This window comes from Anolis sagrei, chromosome X (assembly GCF_037176765.1).
Source record: "Anolis sagrei isolate rAnoSag1 chromosome X, rAnoSag1.mat, whole genome shotgun sequence".
Lineage (NCBI taxonomy): Eukaryota > Metazoa > Chordata > Lepidosauria > Squamata > Dactyloidae > Anolis > Anolis sagrei.
In genome coordinates this window covers 87,901,288-87,922,962 of record NC_090034.1, presented here as the reverse complement: position 1 = coordinate 87,922,962, position 21,675 = coordinate 87,901,288, and the positions used below count along the sequence as shown (strand labels likewise).

Genomic DNA, 21,675 nt, shown 5'->3' with positions numbered 1-21,675 from the left:
AAGAACTGAGTGATCCCTGTATCATTTTTCGTACCGAGATAAAACTGCAAACCATATCTATCTTCAGATATGGAGAGACTAGCCTCAGGTATGATTCTTTTTATTTAGTAGCAATCTTCATATCCTACTGTTCTATCTCTTTTCTACTGCAAATTACCTCCCCATCCCCAACAGACACCTCTTTTTCTTTATCGTTGGCCTTTTTCGCTCTCTACTCATGATCAGCTCTTCCTTCTTTCATTCTCTAAACCCCACCCCAATTAGGCAGCAGGAACTTTCTCTCTTTTGATTTTTTTGAGAAAGTTTTTCCCCAAAGCCCTTCCTTCTTTCATCTACTTTTATTGCCTAAAGTATTTTGTATAATGTAGCAGATTTCGAAATACGGAGAAAACATTTTAAATGAAACCACAAACGTTTATTTTGGTAGAAGAAAATATTGGATTCACACCTAAAGTGATGAATGAACTTGTTTCATCTATGTTCAACAGAATACGTAAATCCAGGGCAGCATCCAACGCCTAAATTTGTTTTTGGTGAAAGCTAAAGCTAAAAAGACTGATTTGCATCAATAGGTGGGCATGAAGGGGAGTATTGCTCGGATAGTTCTACCCAACAGTCATTCAGTGGCACAGAATCAAATTTCATTTTGAAAGCAGAGGTACATTGATTTCGATATGATCTTCATACTGTCACATCTTTTTTTAAAAGCTTTAAAAGATTTTTTGTGGAATCCCTATAATTTTTTTGTAGGACTCTAGAGTTCCAAAGAACATAGTTTGGGAACCATTGCTCTGGAAAGCTAAAACTCTTTTGGGTTGCTGTGAGTTTTCCGGGCTGTATGGCTATGTTCCAGAAGCATTCTCTCCTGACATTTCACCCACTTCTATGGCAGGCATCCTCTTTGGTTGGGGGGGGGGGTCTGTTGGAAACTGGGCAAGTAAGGTTTATATATTTATGGAATGTCCAGTGTGAGAGGAAGAACTCTTGGAAAAGGAAATGTGAAGAAAGAGAACACCATCATACGACTCTTTTGTGCTAACTATACTTATAAACACATGCAGGCAATGGACCATAAAGCCTTGACATGTATATCTAGTGCATAGGCAACACAGGTGACATGGGAAAGTCTTCCCTCAGCTAACCCAGTTCCTAGTGCTTAATGGCCTTATTTGATAATATCACCTTTGACCTGGAGACACTAGTGGCTAGTGCCACTTACCCAAAGTATAGTATGTTCACCATAGGTGATTCCACTAACTGTGTTTTGCAATAATCACAGTTTCTGCACTAGTCAAAAGGGAAGATTAGTTCATTCTATGTGAACTAATGCAATCTAATACTGATGTTACCAAAACACAATTGAACAATTTTAAAAGGTCCATACATTGTATAAAAGAATTAAATTAGCTAACTAAGCTATAGTTTCTAGGTTCCAAAAACTTTGGTGTAAACCAAAATCTTAATCACATTAGGATAATATGAGCACCAAGGGGAGGACATTCTTACATTGGGAAACCTCATCAGACAAGGTCCTTTCCTATCTATCCACAAAGGAAGGTCTCTTTGAAAATCGAAATGATCAACGAGACTGGAATATAGCCATCCTGAATCCCTCTTTGGAGGCTGAGATAGGACGGGATATAAAAGCCTGAAATAATAAATAAATAAATAAATAAATAAAGTGAAAGAGGACTCCTAGGAACTATGGTATCAATCCATTTAGCTTCTGCAGCAAGGTGGGCAGCAAGGAAATATTTTTGCTGCCACCATTGTAACTACAAAGAACTGCCTAGTGATACTATTTAGAATGGTCAGAGGACTATTACAATGTGGTCCTCAAATGCTGACCACAGAATTTGCAAATAATCCAGTTCAGATTTGTTCTGACTAGGATGTTGTAGCTGATACACTTCAATGGATGTAACCTTGGTTCTTGCTTGTCCAGTGTTGATAGCTACTTTACAATTTGTGCAGCCTGAAGATGTGGACAGAATCCTTGGGGAGGTAAGAGCCACCACATGTGTTCTAGATCTTTGCCCTTCCTTGCTTATCAAACAGGCCAGAGGAGGACTGGCAAAGTGGCTAAAGGGTGTTGTCAATGCCTCCTGAAAACAAGGCAGAATTACACATTGGATAAAGGAAGCAGTTGTGAGGCATGTATTAAAAAGGCTGTCCCTAAACTCTGTTATAAAGGACAACTACTGGCCAGTGTCCAACCTTCCATTTTGAGCAAGGCATTGGGAGTGTGTAGTGGCCAACTCTAGGGGTTCTAGATGAAACTACTACTTTCAAACCCAAGTCAAGAAAGCTGTCCTGATCCTGAAATAAGTGTCTGTCATCAGTAATGGACTTGATGGGGGCAAACTTAATATATATACAAGACAGAGGTACCCCTAGTCAGCTGTAAGGCAGATCAGGAAAAATTGTCCAGCCTGTACTAGATGCGGTTACACTCTCCCTGAAGACACGGATCTGCAGTTTGGGGGTTCTCCTGAACTCTGCACTGAAGCTGGAGATCCAGGTTTCTGTGGTGGCCAGGAGCACCTTTGCACATTTAAAACTCATGTGCCAACTTCTGTGAACTGTCAGATCTAGCCATGGTGGTGGTACATGCCTTAGTTACATCCTGTTTGTATTAATGTAACATGCTCTACTTGGGGCTGCCTCTGAAGTGTGTTCTGCTGGTCTTAAAAGTTGTGGCCAGACTGCTGACCAGGGCTAGCTAGAGGGAAGGCAAAACAACCTGGCTGCAACACCTCTATTGGCTGCCAGTTTGTTGTTGCACACAATTCAAAGTATTGGTCATGACCCACACAGCTCTATATGGCTCAGGTCCAAAGATCGTATCTCCCAGTAGGCATCTACCTGGCTCTCAGATCCTCAGGAGAAGCTCTTCTCTTAGTATCTCCACCATCATAAGTATGGTTTGGTGGGGGACACAAGAGAGGGCCCTCTCGGTGGCTGGTAATCAACTCTGGAACTTCCTTCTCAGGAGGCCAGAATATTGCCCTCAATGATATTCTTCTGGTAGCAAGCAAAAACCTTTTTTATTCAGGAAGGCCTTTAAAAAAGAAAGTTTTTAAGAGTCAGCCTGGGGTGCTGCTGTGGGGTATTGGATTTATTTTAACAGCTTTTTAACTATTATAAGTAATTTTAATTTGTATGTTTAATTCTATTTTAATATTTGTATGGTGTGGCTTCTAATTTCATTATTTTTCAAAATTGAAAGCTGCTTTGTATCTCAATCAAGAGAAGAACTGGGATGTATTTATTTATTTATTTACAACATTTCTACCCCGCTTTTCTCACTCTGGAGGGGATTCAAGGCAGCTTTACATACAGGAAACAATTTGATGCCCTAAAACACAATGTACATTTAAATAAATATTAAAATAGAATTTAAAAGTACATTAAAACAATTAAAACATTTTAAAAAATACATACAGAGTTAAACACGAGCGTAATCCGGGCTGTTCCAATGGTCATTTCACATTGTTCCAAGTCTATCTATTGCACAAGTTCTCTAAAGGCTTGGTCACAAAGCCACGCTTTCACTCTCTTGCAGAAGATCAGAACGGAGGGGGCTGATCTAACTTTGCTGGGAAGGGAGTTCCATAGCTGAGAGGCCACCACTGAGAAGGCCCTGTCTCTCGTCTCCACCAATCATGCCTGCGAGGGAGGCGAGACTGGGAGCAGGGCCTCCCCAGATTACCTTAAACTCCACAGTGGTTCATAGAGGGAGATACATTTGGACAGATACGCTGGGCCAGAACCGTTCAGGGCTTTATAGTCTAATGCCAGAAATTTGAATAGTGCTCGGTAGCAGATTGGCAGCCAGTGCAGCTGACGTAACAAGGAGGTTGTATGCTCCCTGTAGGCCGCTGTGGTGAGAAATCTGGCTGCCACCCGTTGAACCATTTGTAGCTTCCAAACAGTTTCCAAAGGCAGCCCCACATAGAGCGAGTTGCAGTAGTCTATTCGGGATGTAACCAGAGCATGGACTACGATAGCCAAGTCTGACTTCCCAAGGTACAGGATGTAACTGCCTCAGAAACCTGGAAAGACCTGTGAAAATTGGATGCAGGACTAGAATTGCAGGACTAGGCTATTCTGGCTGTGCCATGTCAAACCCTGCAATACTGAAAGACCTCTCATTTAGGCAAGATTTTTCCAAGTACCAATAAATTATATTGAAACTTTTTCTGAGCACCTGTGTTCCAAAAGTGTTCCAAAAGTAAAAAGGAACTGGAGTGACCAGTTGTAATGTTTTTATTACCCTTCTGTGAAAAAGTGAAATGTCTAGAGAGTATTCCAGCACACATTACAGGAGAATGGGCATCCATGGTAGTACAGAACAGCAAGGTGGAACAGAACAACTTAATTATAATTAAAGCCATGCCTCTAGAATTACTAACTTGTTTCTGTACTGAGATTAGGTATTTACCAACTGTAGGAGGGGAAAAACTCCTATTTATGTGCAAGTTGAAAATATATATGTGTACACATGCACACAACATTAATGTGATTCCTTTACCATTTGTATTTGGTTGAGAGAAATGAGGAGTCTCTGTTCATGCTATAGGGATAACTTATGCTTATAAGAGAAACTGCTGATTTTATAGCTAGCTTCAGTTACAATGAAGGGATCTGCTCTTCTGTGTATTGTCTGTAAATTAGAGGGTGTTCTAAAAGCAACCTCAGCTGTTGTTCCTAGCTCACTCCTTTGTCATCAGAAAGCACAGAAATCCCCTGCATTTCACACAGGGTGACCAATTATTATTGCCACACTCAAGGTTTTCTTTCTACATTAATTTGCCAATTCAAGGACTGTCATTTATGTACCGCTCAATTTATGCAAAGTGCCTGCTGGGCTTCATGGCTGCCCTAAATCACCTTGTCCCAATTTGGAGTCTTCTATATACATTGGATGGTAGCCACTACCTGCTCCACCAACAGTCAAAGATGACAAAAGTTGCAGACCAAAACATCTAAAAAGGTTCACAATATGGTAGGCTATCTAAAGATCTGTTAGTTACAAATATGTAATAGATATTTCATTGCCAGCATGGTGTCCTACCCTGCAACTCCCATCATTCCCAACAATTTGGCTTTGGTCATGCTAGCTAAGGGAAGCAGTAGCCCAGCAGATGGAGAAGATATCAAATTGAAGAGGGCTGTTTAAACAGACCAAGTACACACCTTAAATATTCCCCCTTTAAACAGGAGTGCTCTCTGAAACTGCACTTTTCATGTGACAGTCAGTTGTGGGCAGAAAGAGATCACCCTCTTTCCTCCTGAGGAATTCAACCATGGTTTCTTCAAACATTGTTCCAAAAATCAAGTAGCCCAATAGATACTGGAGCCTAGAAACCCTATGGGCTCCCACGCTCAATGCACCTCTTTATGCCAGCAAGTCACACACAGCTATTGCTGTCAAGCAAGAGATGGAGGCAGGTCTTCCATTTAGGGCTTTCACCAAGCCCTATGTGATGTGTACTGAGGTTCCTCAGAGACCTTGACCTTCTTGACATCTTGTTTCCTCCTAGGGATCAAAAGGAAAGCTAAGCTGATGTGACTATCTAGATGTCCTAACTTTATCACTCAATATCAGCTTGAAATAAAATAATCCAATAGATGGCTGAGCAGCTATCACGTACTGAAAAGAGAGCAGCAGGACTCTCCAGTATCATGGTTGAGAGGGTCAATGCCAAGCTGTGAGGTGAGGAAACTGGTGTACAAAAATCCTCCAAACTGAATCACATTACTCACACTGAATAATTAGACGAATAAAGCTTGCAAAACACAGTATTATTAAACATGCCCTATCTTTTAACACAGCTAGGCAACATATCTCGCAAACCGCAAGAGCAGGAGAACCTGGAGAATCAGTGGTCTTTATGACAGGTGGAGGCTATCCCTTCCAGATAATTCCAGTAGAAGACCCTCTACACGGGACTTGATCAAGCATTCATATAGCTTCAGTAAACCAGATACAGAAGCTTAATCTGCATATGGATATTAGCAGGATATAAGGATCAACCTTGCTCACACATTGGGGAAGGAAAAAAGAAATAGCCCTTGATATGAAGTCACACAAGTTTTAAGCATTACATTTTAACCCATAATTTCACAAATACTTTCCTTTAGAAGAAGAAATAATTCCCAACCACAGTAACGGTTTTCCATTGTATTCTACCCACATAGTGAAAATCCGATCAGATCTCTCACATTACAACTTTGTCTGCTACTTACTTGCTCTTTTGCATGCTTTCACAAAAGTTTCCACTGCTATGTTTTCCTCTTGACTTGCATCCCCTTCAATTCCTCTTTTACTAAATACAGCATTGCAAGTTAAAAATGTATGGCCTGTACAAAACAGATTGCTTGAAACCAGGTTTCCAACAAGGTTGTCTTCTTTCATGATTAGTCTCCATAGTATTATGTTGCCTAATAATATTTTATTCTCTGCACTTCATCGAATACCCCGGCCCTATGGTATGCTGCTTTGCACTATCCCATGCCCGGCCCTTTTATAGCCTGGTCATACTCATTGTATTACTGGTTATTGGTTTTGTTGAGCATTGTTTTGATTGATATTCTTATATTTTATTTAATTGTGTTTTATTTTGATTGTTATATTTTACTATGCTCTTATTTAATTGTGTTTTAGCTCTAATGGATTGCTTTGCTTTTATGTCTTGTGGGCATTTTGCCCCATATGTAAGCTGCCCTGAGTCCTTTCTGGGAGATGGCGGTGGGGCATAATAATAAAGTTGTTATTGTTGTTGTTGTTGTTGTTATTATTACCTTTAATGACATTTCCTAGATTCTATAACTTTTCAGTTCCTTTGGGGAGATAGGGTGGCCCACAAATAAATAATAATAATAATAATAATAATAATTATTATTATTATTATTATGAGTCCCCAGTAGCACAGGGGATGAAACCACTGAGCTGCTGAACTTGCTGACCGAAAGATTGGCAGCTCGAATCCAGGAGCGAGACAAGCTCCCGTTGTTAGCCCCAGCTTCTGACAACCTAGCAGTTCGAAAACACGCAAATGTGAGTAGATCAAAAGGTACCGCGCGTTGGTGGAAAGGTAACGGCGCTCCATGCAGTCATGCTGGCCACATGACCTTGGAGGCGTCAACGGCTTAGAAATGGAGATGAGCACCACCACCCCCAGAATTGGACACGGCTAGACTGATGTCAGGGGAAACCTTTACCTTTATTATTATTATTAAGATTCAAAATCTAACATGGAGCTATTGTTATCCTGGACTGACCATTAACCACCCCCAAATAGGGGGAGGAGGAAAGCAATTTGCAATTGCCTACTGTTGTATATAGTCTGCAAAACAAAGATAAAAATTAATTTGTATCTGGACTAAACCACTTCAAGCTGCAGGTGCAAGTTCGCATGACAGAACCATTCCCAACAGGAAAATATTCCCACTAGGCAGAAAACTAACATATAAGTGGGAGGCATAGTTTGACGCTTCTCACAAAACCATAATTGTCTATGTGGCAACTCCATCAACCTCCCTTTGCAGCTGAGGAGGAATGGCCTTGACATGGCCTTGCACCCTGGGAAAGTTAGAATAAATCAAACCCTTGAAGATACCAGAAATAACAACCTCTGTTTTCTTCTGCTATGATATAAAATTATAGGCAACAAATTCTCTCAGTCCATAGGCTCTTTAGTTTTTACAGTGCCTGAAATGGAGCAACACCATCAACCCATTTGGACAAGCAGCAACAGAAAGGAATGTAGGTACAGTCACCACGGCATTATAAGGATCTCCCATAAGAAAATAGTCATATATTGTTAACATATCTATACATAGCCCAGTAAAAATACAGGTAGGCAATGTTTATGTCACCCATACCCTGCAATCAAAGGATAGCAGCCTTTTCAAAACCCACTAAATACTGACAGCCAGTCTTCTGTAACTGGTGACAAAAATAGTTAGGCCTACAGGAAACAAGTCTCCCAAAGCGGAAACTGAAATCCTTTAGCAGAAAACCTACATCAGAAATATGGTTATCTCCTATTCAAAAGGAAAGAAACAACACATCATGTAATGGCCAAGCTTTTGAAATAGTGACAATTTGCTGTGAAGCAGCTTCTCATTCAGTTTAATTCTCAGTATCTGTTAAATGTTCATACCCCATTCATGAGGATCTCAGAAGTGTAACCTGAACTTGCATGTGAAGCAGTTGACATAGAAACGTGAATATTAAAGACAAACCACAGTCATAAAGGACTGCTTTCTTAAACATTGTGAGCCCTTACACTCCCAACCAATCTCAGCCATCTCTTGTAATATATTCCCCCAGGACTCAAGCACTGACCTTTTCTACCTTAAATATAAAAAATGAAAAAGCCAACCCTTTCTCCCAGCACAAACCTATGGACAGAGTAACTATTCCCAGCTTCAGCACCTCATCCCTGAATGGGGAACAACAATTTTACTACATTGTTGTCCTTCCAACAATGAAACTATTTTCCCAAATTTCAGCAAAATGGAATTGCAGGAAGAATTTGGCACGCAGTTTTGTAGGAAAGGGATTGTTTCTCCCAGGTGTTTGATGCTGCATATAAACAGGATTTTAAAATGTAACCTGCAATGGAGAAAAAGATGATGCAGCAGCGACTGAACAGTGCAAGAAGATCAGCTTTCAAGAGCCAAAGCAGGAACAAAAGCACCATATGTTTGACCACCCCTCACCTCCCTCCTCAGTCAGAGTCTGGTCTCACCTGCCCAAAACATCTAAAAACACCCAGAAGCCTAGCAGCTTCCTACAGGTGACATGGGAGCTCACAGCTTCTCCCAAGGAGAGTGTCATCAGTTCTCCATGGCTACTGCTTGCACCTGGAGGAGTTGCATGTACAAGGCCGTGTCAGGAACAGTTTATACCAGAGCTTTCCAAACTGTATGCCGTGACACGTTCAATGTGTTGGTTGTAGTGCACAGGGGTGTTGCATGACCATAATGAGAAACCTCCAAGTCTATGCAAAATAAACAATAAATCATATATTTTTAAAGTAGTAATAATAAACTTTATTTATATCCCGCCCCCTCTCCAAACAGGACTCGGGGCAGCTACAGGACTCAGGGCTGCTTATATAAATATATAAATGGATAAATAAATAGATAGATATATAAATGGAGGGTTTGCATGAGATGTTATGTCCCCATACATTTTGTTAGGACAATTTATGCATGTGCCTATGTCTCTTCTAAGTGGTTGGTTTAGCCTCCGGTTAGCTAGTAAAAACTATTTTTTTAAAAAAAAATTGTCGTGTCAGGAGCAACTTGAGAAACTGCAAGTCGCTTCTGGTGTGAGAGAATTGGCCGTCTGCAAGGACGTTGCCCAGGGGACGCCCGGATGATTTGATTTTTTATCATCCTTGTGGGAAGCTTATCTCATGTCCCCGCATGAGGAGCTGGAATTAATAGAGGGAGCTCATCCGCCTCTCCCCGGATTCGAACCTTCGACCTGTCAGTCTTCAGTCCTGACAGCATAGGGGTTTAACCCACTGCACCACCGGGGGCTCTGAGATAGCTAGTAAAAAAATGAATGACTGTGTTGCAAAATTCTGCACGTTGAACAATGTGTCATCAATATGACACGTTTGGAAAGCTCCAGTCTATACAAAGGAGAAGTGGGTCTGACAGTATTTTCGGCAGGGGAGTCCACCGATTCTCTGCCAACAGCCCTCAGAGAATCCATAACACTCAAGGAGGGATACACATCCCAGATGGCAACCTCATATCCCTCCACTTTGGCTAGGTCTCTTGAGATCGCCATGCGCTGCAACAGTTGGTGAAGGTACTTTCTTTGGTGTGGCACATGGTGATCCCAAGACTCAATGTGCAACGGACAGCTTGTCAGAACATTACCAGATGCCCAGAGGAAGTGACACTCTCCCCAAGCTCAGTTTCTTCTTAGGCCACATGTGTCAAACTCAAGGCCTTTGGGACGAATCTAGCCCGCCATGTCATTTTACGTGGCCCTCCAGATGCTGGACTACAACTCCTGTCTGCCTCATCCTTCAATATCATGACTAGAGCTGATGGGAGTTGTGATACAGCAACGCCTGTTGTTCCTTTTAGACCAGTGGTTCCAACCTATGGTCCATGAACCACCACCAGTGGTCCCCAAGAACTAAAATATGGTCCGCAGCCTCACCATTACTACACCGTTGCAACAAATGCAACTGGCCTCGCAAAACCCTCTTATAGCGCCAAGGCAATGGGGATGTCGGGAGGGGAGAGGCTGACTACCCATGAAAGGTGCAACAACAAGCCTCCTGACTGCTGCTTTCCTCCTCCTCCCTCCCCCTGAGCGGAGCCAGTTCATGTGGCACCTGGAAGCGAGGGTGCCTTAGCATATTCGTTTTCAGGCCTGTTCCTGGGGTTATTGGGGTGCTGATTCAGAAAATTGCATTGGCTAGACCACATCAACTCTAGATTATTAAAAATGGTTTTTCTGTTGGCGAGCAGATGGCGACTACTGGATGGCGTATGTTCTGTATCAGAAACTGTAATCTATCCAGTTACATTTTCTGAATCAGCACCTCAAATAACCAAACTGAATCTAAAGTTGACCCAAAACTGATTCGCAACCCTTTTGGTACTAATGTTGGAAAGTGGTCCCTGGCCAAAAGAAGGTTGGGAACCACTGCTTTAGACAGGAGAGTGGAGTTTGGATTGAGATACATGCACCACAAAAGTCCCCAGTGGAGCAGCAGGTTAAACAGCTGAGCTTCTGAAGTTGCTGACCGAAAGGTTGGCGGTTTGAATCCGGGGAGCGAGGTGACATTCATTGTTAGCTTCTGCCAACCTAGCAGTTCAAAAACATGCAAATGCAGGAAAGTAAAAGCGCTCCATACAATCATGCTGGCCTTGGAGGCTTCTCTGGTCTTTGGCTTAGAAATGGAGATGAGAACCATGAGAATCCCCCCCTCCCCCCCCCCCCCCCGAGTCCCAGAGTCAGACATGACTAGATTTAATGTCATAGGGAAACCTTTACCTTTATCTTTTATCTAAAGTTGACCAAAAAGTGATTTGTAACTCTTTTGGTACTTATATTGGAGAGTGGTCCCGGTCAAAGTGGCCCCTGGTCAAAGCATTCCCTGGTCAATTGGTCATAGTCAAAGTGGGCCATGGTCAAGTGTGTCAAACAGGGATGTGTTATTGTCCCAACTTTATTCTCCATCTTCATTGCTATGATACTTCACCTTGTTGATGGGAAACTTCCCACCACAGTGGAAATCTTCTATTGGACAGATGGCAAGCTGTTTAAGCTCAGCAGACTGAAAGCCAAAACCAAGGTTACAACAACATCTGTTATAGAACTCCAGTATGCTGATGACAACATTGTCTGTGTGCATTCAGAAGAGGATCTACAAGCCACTCTAAACACCTTCACAGAAGCTCGGCCTGTCATTGAACATCAAGAAAACCAAAGTGCTCCTCCAGCAGTCACCAGCCAACCCCTCTCCAATGCCAGAGATACAACTTAATGGTGTAACATTAGAAACTGTTGACCATTTCAGCTACCTTGGCAGCCACCTCTCCACCAAAGTCAACATCAACACTGAAATACAACACCGCCTGAGCTCTGCGAGTGCAGCATTTTTCCGAATGAAGCAGAGAGTGTTTGAGAACTGAGACATCCGTAGGGATACCAAGGTGCTTGTTTAGAAAGCTATTGTCCTCCCACCCTGCTATATGCCTGTGAAACGTGGACTGTCTACAGACGTCACATGCAACTCCTGGAACGATTCCATCAGCGTTGCCTCTGGAAAATCCTGCAAATCTCTTGGGAAGACAGGCAGACAAACGTCAGAGTGCTGGAAGAAGCAAAGACCACCAGCATTGAAGCGATGGTCCTCTGTCATCAACTCCGCTGGACCAGCCACGTTGTTCAGATGCCCAACCATCGTCTCCCAAAGCAGTTGCTCTACTCCGAACTCAAGAACGGAAAACAGAATGTTGGTGGGCAGGAAAAGAGATTTAAAGATGGGCTCAAATCCAACCTTAAAAACTCTGGCATAAACACTGAGAACTGGGAAGCCCTGGCCTGTGAGCACTCCAGCTGGAGGTCAGCTGTGACCAGCAGTGCTGCAGAATTTGAAGAGGCACAAATGGAGGGCAAAAGAGAGTAACGTGCCAAGAGGAAGGTGCGTCAAGCCAACCCCGACCGAGACCGCCTTCCACCTGGAAACCAATGCCCTCACTGCGGGAGAAGATGCAGATCAAGAATAGGGCTCCACAGTCAGTCACCCACGGACCCACCAGAACACTGATCCTGGAGGACTATCCTACTCAGCCAACGAGGGATCGCCTAAGTAAGTAAAGTAAGGTCAAGTGGGCCCAGGTCAAAGTGGCCCTTGATGAAAGTATTCCCTCGTCAAGTGGTCCCCGGTCAAAGTGGTCCCCAGTCAAAATGGTCCCTGGACAAAGTGGTCACTGGTCAAAGTGGTCCACAGTCAAAGTGGACCCTGGTCAAAGTGGGACGTGGTCAAGTGGGCCCAGGTTAAAGTGGCCCTTGATGAAAGTATTCCCTCGTCAAGTGGCCCACAGTCAAAGTGGTCCCCGGACAAAGTGGTCACTGATCAAGTGGACTCTGGTCAAAGTGGTCCCTGGTCAAGTGGACTCTGGTCAAAGTGGGCCATGTCAAGTAGGCCCAGATCAAAGTGGCTCTTGATGAAAGTATTCCCTCGTCAAGTGGTCCCCGGTCAAAATGGTCCCTGGACAAAGTGGTCACTGGTCAAAGTGGTCCATAGTCAAAGTGGACCCTGGTCAAAGTGGGACGTGGTCAAGTGGGCCCAGGTCAAAGTGGCCCTTGATGAAAGTATTCCCTTGTCAAGTGGCCCACCATCAAAGTGGTCCCTGGACAAAGTGGTCACTGATCAAGTGGTCCATGGTCAAAGTGGTCCCTGGTCAAGTGGGCCCAGGTCAAAGTGGCCCTTGATGAAAGTATTCCCTCGTCAAGTGGCCCACGGTCAAAGTGGTCCCTGGACAAAGTGGTCCCTGGTCAAGTGGGCTCTGGTCAAAGTGGGCCATGGTCAAGTGGCCCTTGATGAAAGTATTCCCTCGTCAAGTGGCCCACGGTCAAAGTGGTCCCTGGACAAAGTGGTCCCTGGTCAAAGTGGGACGTGGTCAAGTGGGCCCAGGTCAAAGTGGCCCTTGATGAAAGTATTCCCTTGTCAAGTGGCCCACCATCAAAGTGGTCCCTGGACAAAGTGGTCACTGATCAAGTGGTCCATGGTCAAAGTGGTCCCTGGTCAAGTGGGCCCAGGTCAAAGTGGCCCTTGATGAAAGTATTCCCTCGTCAAGTGGCCCACGGTCAAAGTGGTCCCTGGACAAAGTGGTCCCTGGTCAAGTGGGCTCTGGTCAAAGTGGGCCATGGTCAAGTGGCCCTTGATGAAAGTATTCCCTCGTCAAGTGGCCCACGGTCAAAGTGGTCCCTGGACAAAGTGGTCCCTGGTCAAGTGGGCTCTGGTCAAAGTGGGCCATGGTCAAGTGGGCCCAGGTCAAAGTGGCCCTTGATGAAAGTATTCCCTTGTCAAGTGGCCCACCATCAAAGTGGTCCCTGGACAAAGTGGCCCCTGGTCAAGTGGACTCTGGTCAAAGTGGGCCCAGGTCAAAGTGGCCCTTGATGAAAGTATTCCACGCTCAAAGTGGTCCCCGGACAAAGTGGCCCTCTGGTCATGGTGGCCCCTGGTCAAAAAAAGGTTGGGAACCACTGCTTTAGAGAGGAGAGTGGGGTTTAGATTGAGCGACATGGCTTGTGAATCTCCTGCCTGACTTTTAACATCTTCTTTCACCTTCCCCGACCTCTGAGCCACAAGTGCATTTCAGTTACAATTCCCATTATCCCCACTCAACGAAAACAACAACAATAATCATAATAAGAATAAGATAATGATAAGCGAGGGAACCAAAGAGCCCCGACTGCTTTGTCCAGAAATGAGAGTTGGCGTGGCTGGAAGGGCTCTTGGAAGGCGGCTGTGGCCCTGGGTGACACTGCGATGACACCCCGCCTGAAAGAGCGCCTGCCTGGGCGCCAAGGCCGGCCTGCCAGCCGCGCCTCCCTCAGGCTCTGCGGCCCAAAGACGAGGAGGCCCTTTCTCCCGCCGCTCGGAAGGCCCAAGGCAAGGGGACTCACCGGCTCGTCCTCGCTGCTGCTCTCCACGAGGCGTTGGAGGCGCCTCCACTCGCGGCTGAGGCCCAGCAGGCTGCCCAGGGTGGTGTCTCCCGCCACCGCCGCCGCCACCGCCGCGGCCCGCTCGCCCTCCCCCGCCGCCGCCCAGAGCAGCAGCCGAGGCGCCAGCAGCGAGACCCGCGCGCGACTCCCGGCCCCGGCGCCCCGCCCGCGGCACCCGCCAGGCCTGCCCGGGAAGCGGCCCCGCGGCACCGAGGCCCAGGAGGAGCCCCCGCCGCCGCCGCCTCCCACTGCCGCTCCCGCCGCCATCTTTAAGCTCCGAGCCGAGCCTGGATAGGGGCCGGGCCGCCACAATAACAACCCTCCGCCAGAGCCTGGCCAAGCTCTGCGCGGGGCCGCCTGGGAAAGCGAGTCCCTCCGCCAGGCGCTCTGCATACATCGCAAGTCCAGCGTTAGGCGACAGAACTATCATTCCCGTCAGGTAGCGCGGCACGGATACGAGCTTCTTCTCTCGCGGTGCCCTCTGGGACGACGAGTCCTTTTCTAGAAAGGAACCTTGCGGAACAAAGCGAAGGCCATGAGACGGAGGAACTACGTTCCCCGTGAAGCACCGCGGACGCACCCGGGCTGCACGGCCTTCAGTCAGAGTGGGCCATTGAGTCGGCTGAAATGGAGGAGTTGGGCGAAATCAGGCTCGGATCTTTCTGTTAGGGGTGTCTACACCGTAGAACGAATGCAGTTTGAGTACTGTGGAATCACTGGAGGCGTCGTTCCTCTTGGGCAGAAATTGAAACAACAGCTCCCACGATTCCATACCAGTTAAAGCGGTGCCAATCTGGTTTAATTCTACAGTGTAGATCAGGCATGGGCAAACTTGGGCGCTCCAGGTGTTTTGGACTTCAACTCCCACAATTCCTGGCCTCAGGCCTGGAACATTGTGTCCAATTCTGGGCACCACAATTCAAGAGAGATATCGACAAGCTGAAATGTGTCCAGAGGAGGGTGACTAAAATGATCAAGGGTCTGGAGAACAAGCCCTATGAGGAGAGGCTTAAGGAGCTGGGCATGTTTAGCCTGAAGAAGAGAAGGCTGAGAGGAGATATGGTAGCCATGTATAAATATGTGAGAGGAAGCCACAGGGAGGAGGGAGCAAGCTTGTTTTCTGCTTCCATGGAGACTAGGACACGGAACAATGGCTTCAAACTACAAGAGAAGAGATTCCATCTGAACATGAGGAAGAACTTCCTGACTGTGAGAGCCGCTCAGTAGTGGAACTCTCTGCCCCGGAGTGTGGTGGAGGCTCCTTCTTTGGAAGCTTTTAAACAGAGGCTGGATGGCCATCTGTCAGGGGTGATTTGAATGCAATATTCCTGCTTCTGAGCAGGGGGTTGGACTGGATGGCCCATGAGGTCTCTTCCAACTCTTTGATTCTATGATTCAGGCCCCTTCCGGAATTGTGGGAGTTGAAGTCCAAAACACCTGGAGCACCCAAGTTTGCCCATGCCTTATCTACACTACAGAATTAATCCAGATTTATACCACCTTTATTGCCATGGCTCAGTGGTATGGAATTCTCTTTGGCCTGAGACCAGGAATTGTGGGAGTCCAAAACGCCTGGAGCGCCCAAGTTTGCCCATGCCTGATCTATCTACACAACAGAATTAATCCAGATTGACACCACCTTTATTGCCATGGCTCAATGGTATGGAATTCTCTTTGGCAGAGAAATTGAAAGTCCTTGTAAAATCTCATAGCATTGAGATGGTATCAAACTGCGTTAATTCTGCAGTGCAGACGCACACTTAATTGCCCAAATGCCATATGCCATGAATAAATTGAATGCTGACACTTTCAAACTTCTAATGCTTTTTCCTTAAATTTTGTTTATCCTCCACCAATCCAGTGTTTTATATCCACGTGATCCCCATCCTGCTATGTACAAACTAATTTTTTTATTATTTATTTAAAACATTTATATTCCGCCCTTCTCACCCCGAAGGGGACAGCATTACACGGCAAACATTCAATGCCGGCACACAGATTCACATACAATACATAAACATTAACAAACATTTATCAAAATATTAAAATACACCATTTAAATCCATCCTAATGAGCAACATAGTTAACCAATTATCTTCCAACTCAGAATATTATAACATTTTGAATAATCCTGAAATTTTACTTTAAAGATATGATGGTGTCGAGTGTCATCAAACTCTTCTGTTACATTCTGAAAGAGATCTGTTGTTTGTTCACCTGTCAAAAGGATCAATGGGACAAAAAGATTATGAACCCCTGCTTTAAAAGAAACCTCTTGACCAGTACTTGGAATAATAACCTGAAAACCTGGCTATTCCAACGTGCCTTCTCAGATTAGGATTCCCCACTACCAAAGCCCAGAAGCACTTTAGTAGAGTCAAGATCACCCTCAACGCACACTGCACTTATACTTTAATCTCATATCCCTCCGACACTTTTCTCAGCACTTTTAACCCTGTACCCCACTTCAGCCGGCTCAGTTTTAATAATGTCCTGTTGTATTGTTATTGCTGTTGTTTTTCTGCTTGAACTGTTTTATTTGCTATATATTGTATTGTTGTATTGTGTTGTGCTGGGCTCCGGCCTGTTCGAATCCCTTGGGAGATGCTAGCGGGGTACAAATAAAGTTTAATAATAATAATAATAATAATAATAATGATGGAATGGTGGGAAATGCGGCAGCTAAATTTAAAAATAAAAAATAGAAACCAATCAAATTTCATTAATTGTGACATCAGTAGGTTAAATGTTTTTGAATATTTACATAAAACTGTAATTTAATAATAATAAGAATAATAAAACTTTGTATTGTCGAAGGCTTTCATGGCTGGAATCACTCAGTTCTTGTGGGTTTTTTCGGGCTATATGGCCATGTTCTAGAGGCATTTCTCCTGACGTTTCGCCTGCATCTATGGCAAGCATCCTCAGAGGTGAGGTCTGCTGGAGCTGGGAAAAAGGGGGTTTATATATCTGTGGGTGAGACAAAGGGCTTTTGTAAGTTGGGCTAGGTGTTAATCTTTCAACTGACCACCTTGATTAGCATACAATGGGCTGACTGTGCCTGGAGCAAACTCTTCTTGAAAGGTGATTAGATGTCCCTGCCTGTTTTTCTCTCTGCTGTTTTTGCTGTTGCAATTTTAGAATTTTTTAATACTGGTAGCCAGATTTTGTTCATTTTCATGGTTTCTTCCTTTCTGTTGAAATTGTCCACATGTTTGTGGATTTCAATGGCTTCTCTGTGTAGTCTGACATGGTGGTTGTGAGAGTTGTCCAGCATTTTTGTGTTCTCAAATAAAATGCTGTGTCCAGGTTGGTTCATCAGGTGCTCTGCTATGGCTGATTTCTCTGGTTGGAGTAGTCTGCAGTGCCTTTCATGTTCCTGGATTCGTGTTTGGGCAATGCTGCGTTTGGTGGTCCCTCTGTAGACTTGAAGAGGGGCCGACCAAGGGCAAGATGGATGGATGGCATCCTTGAAGTGACTGGACTGACCTTGAGGGAGCTGGGGGTGGTAACGGCCGACAGGGAGCTCTGGCGTAGGCTGGTCCATGAGGTCACGAAGAGTCGGAGACGACTGAACGAATGAACAACAACAACAACAACTGTAGACTTGTCCACAGCTGCATGGTATACGGTAGACTCCTGCAGAGGTGAGAGGATCCCTCTTGTCCTTTGCTGAACGTAGCATTTGTTGGACTTTCTTGGTGGGTTTGTAGATTGTTTGTATGTTGTGTTTCCTCATCAGCTTCCCTATGCGGTCAGTGGTTCCCTTGATGTATGGCAGGAACACCTCCTCCAAGATGAACTGAACCACCTCAACTGGGCTCTACAGGCCAATGAATATTCCACCTCAGACATCAGAAGAGCTGCAAGACCAAGAACAAGCCACGAGAGTCAAGATGAAGATCCACCCAGAGGAAAAACATTATTTTATCTGTTCTGGTTCGATTACACCAGGCATACCGGCTGTTGGGAATTGTGTGAGTTGAAGTCCAAAACACCTGGGGCCCTTCCACACAGCCCTATATCCCAGAGTAGCATGGAAGAAAATCCCACAATATCTGCTTTGAACTGGGTAATCAGAATCCACACTCAGATAATGTGGGGTTTTCTGCCTTGATATTCTGGGACATAGGGCTGTGTGGAAGGGCCCCTTGTTAGAAGTCAGCTCTTTGAACAAGTGATATTCATAAGTGGGCTGCTGTAGGTCTTTCGGGCTATATGGCCATGTTCTAGAACAGGAGTCCTCAAACTTTTTAAACAGAGGGCCAGGTCACAGTCCTGGCCCTCTGTTGGGGGGGGGGGGGCAGATTATAATTTGAAAAAAAAAACATGAATGAATTCCTATGCACACTGCACATATCTTATTTGTAGTGCAAAAAACACTTTAAAACAATACAATAATTAAAATGAAGAACAATTTTAACAAATATAAATTTATTAGTATTTCAATGGGAAGTGTGGGCCTGCTTTTGGCTGATGTGATAGGATTGTTGTTGTTGTTGTTGTGTGCTTTCAAGTCGTTTCAGACTTAGGTTGACCCTGAGCAAGGGCAGGATAAATGACCTTGGAGGGCTGTATCTGGCCCCTGGGCCTTAGTTTGAGGACCCCTGTTCTAGAAGCATTTTCTCCTGACATTTCCCCTGCATCTATGCCAAGCATCCTCAGAGGTTGTGAGGATGCTTGCCATAGATGCAGGCGAAACGTCAAGAAAAAATGCTTCTAGAACATGGCCATATAGCCCAAAAGAACTATAGCAGCCCAGTGATTCCGGCCATAAAAGCCTTCCACGATATTCATAAGCATTCATGTAATGGCACACAGGTAACTCAGCTGTTAAACTGAAGAACCATATCTTCAAACTACCAAGGGCTGTGTGGAAGGGCCCCTGGAGGGTCAAAGTTTGCCCATTCCTGGATTATGCTCTCCTAAAACAGATCTTTTCCTGAATACTTGCAGGCAGGTGCCATTTTTCTCGCTCGGGTGCCCATGCCTGTGACAGATGCACTATTAGTAAGTCAATATCCCTTACGTTGGGTTATCTGCACAGGCGTTCCTATTGCAAAGAGTAATAAGGTGGTACCTTACACAGAGAAAATTAAGTTTAAGGTACAAAAACACACAAAAAACTGTTGGAAGTGTAATGACCACGATGGGAGCTTCTTCCACATGGAGTGGACTTGTAAAGAATCCCAAAAATACTGGACAGCAATTCACGAGGAGTGTCAAAAGATCTTTATGAAAAAAAATCCCAATGAAACCAGAGTATTATCTAATAGACTCAGACTTAATATTAAACTCTAACAAGGATATCTTATTTCTGTACCTAATGACAGCCGCCAGGATTGCATATGCGAAATATTGGAAACAGAAGGGAATACCGGACACAGATCAGTACTTAAACAAAATAAGGGAAACAAAAGTCATGGATAAGCTCACATTTTTATTGAATAAGAACTCGGGAAACACGATCAGACAGACTAATTAGTCACAGATTGAGGAATATGAAAAAAGGAGAAAATAAAAGACTTATTAAAAAATCTTTATCAAATGGAACTATCAGAAAAGGGGACCAATTGAATCATAGAGTTGGAAAAGACCTCATGGGCCATCCAATCCAACCCCCCACCAAGAAGCAGGAAAATTGCATTCAAAACACCCCCGACAGATGGGCATCCAGCTTCTGTTTAAAAGCTTCCAAAGAAGGAGCCTCCACCACACTCCGGGGCAGAGAGTTCCACTGCTGAATAGCTCTCACAGTCAGGAAGTTCTTCCTAATGTTCAGGTGGAATCTCCTTTCTTGTAGTTTGAAGCCATTGTTCCGCGTCCTAGTCTCCAGGGAAGCAGAAAACAAGCCTGCTCCCTGTGACTTCCCCTCACATATTTATACATGTCTCCTCTCAGAGTTCTCTTCTTCAGGCTAAACATGCCCAGCTCTTTAAGCCGCTCCTCATAGGGCTTGTTCTCCAGACCCTTGATCATTTGAATCGCCCTCCTCTGGACACTTTCCAGCTTGTCAATGTCTCTCTTCAATTGTGGTGTCCAGAATTGGACACGATATTCCAGGGCAGAATAGAGTCAAATTTTAGTTTTTCATTTTTAATGCACATCTTATATGGAACGGAAGTGTATAAGACCGTGAAGGATTAGATGGAAGTCACCAGTTTTTGTTTTTGGGGTTTGTTTTGTTTTTCCTCTTTGCCGTTATCCCTCTTTTTTTTCTAATTTTTTCTTCATTTTATTGTTCTATTACTTTACATGTACAAACAAAATATTCCCCCCTCCCTTTTTTTCTCTCTCTTACCCTAAATAAAAATATATTTTTTTAAAAAAGAGTAATAAGGTGCCTGCTTAGGTGGAAGCGTCCCAGAAGCACTTTATTAGAGACTAGCTGTCCCCTGCCACGCGTTGCTGTGGCCCAGTCTGGTAATCTGGAAAATAAAGTAATGAGAAAATGTTGGTTTCTAATATATGTAATTCCTTTATGCTTGTGAGTAAACAGTAATTCTTGTTGTTTCTTAGTCAGTGTTGATGTGGAGAGTGTCTGGTTTGCCTACTCTGGAATATTAAACATATCATTGTCCTTCTTTAAGGATCTCTTTCAAATCTGTGATACTATATCTGTGTGTATGTGTGAGAATAATATCTATCTATCTATATTTATGACTGGATGGCGCTTTGTCAGGAGGGCTCTGATTACATTTTCTTTCCCTGGTGAAGAGAGTTGGACTGGATGGCCTTAAGTATTTTCTGTTGGTCATGGGGGTTCTGTGTGGGAAGTTTGCCCCATTTCTGTTGTTTGTAGGTTTCAGAATGCTCTTTAATTGTAAAGGTAAAGGTAAAGGTAGTCCCCCGACATTAAGTCCAGTCATGTCTGACTCTGGGGTGTGGTGCTCATCTCCATTTCTAAGCCGAAGAGCCAGCGTTGTCCGTAGACACCTCCAAGGTCATGTGGCCGGCATGACTGCATGGAGCGCCGTTACCTTCCCGCCAGAGCGGTACCTATTGATCTACTCACATTTGCATGTTTTCGAACTGCTAGGTTGGCAGAAGCTAGAGCTGACAGCGGAAGCTCACGCCGCTCCCCGGAATCGAACCTGCGACCTTTCGATCAACAAGCTCAGCAGCTCAGTGCTTTAACCCACTGCGCCACCGGGGGCTCCTTTTTATTGTAGTGAACTATAAATCCCAGTAATTACAAATCCCAAATGTCAAGGTCTATTTCCTCCAAACTCCATCTGTGTTCATATTTAGGCATATGAAATTTTTGTGTCAAGTTTGGTCCAGATCCATCACTGAGTCCACAGTGCTCTCTGGATGTAGGTGAACTACAACTCCCAAACTCAAGGTCAATGCCCACCAAACCCTTCCAGTTCTGTTGGTCATGGAACTCCTGTGTGCCAAGTCTGGTTCAATTCCATCATTGATGGAGTTCAGAATGCTCTGTGATTGTA

General features: G+C 44.5%; 1 protein-coding gene across 1 annotated transcript in view; it reads right to left on the bottom strand.

The window, feature by feature from the left end:
* Positions 1-14,549, bottom strand: part of KMT2B (lysine methyltransferase 2B) — a 78,888-nt gene extending 64,339 nt beyond the window's left edge. Inside the window, exon 1 of the mRNA XM_060783918.2 lies at positions 14,186-14,549. Coding sequence (XP_060639901.2) covers positions 14,186-14,491 — 306 coding nt within the window. The 5' untranslated portion in view covers positions 14,492-14,549. The remainder of the gene's footprint in view (positions 1-14,185) is intronic.
* Between the last annotated feature and the right edge of the window lie 7,126 nt (positions 14,550-21,675).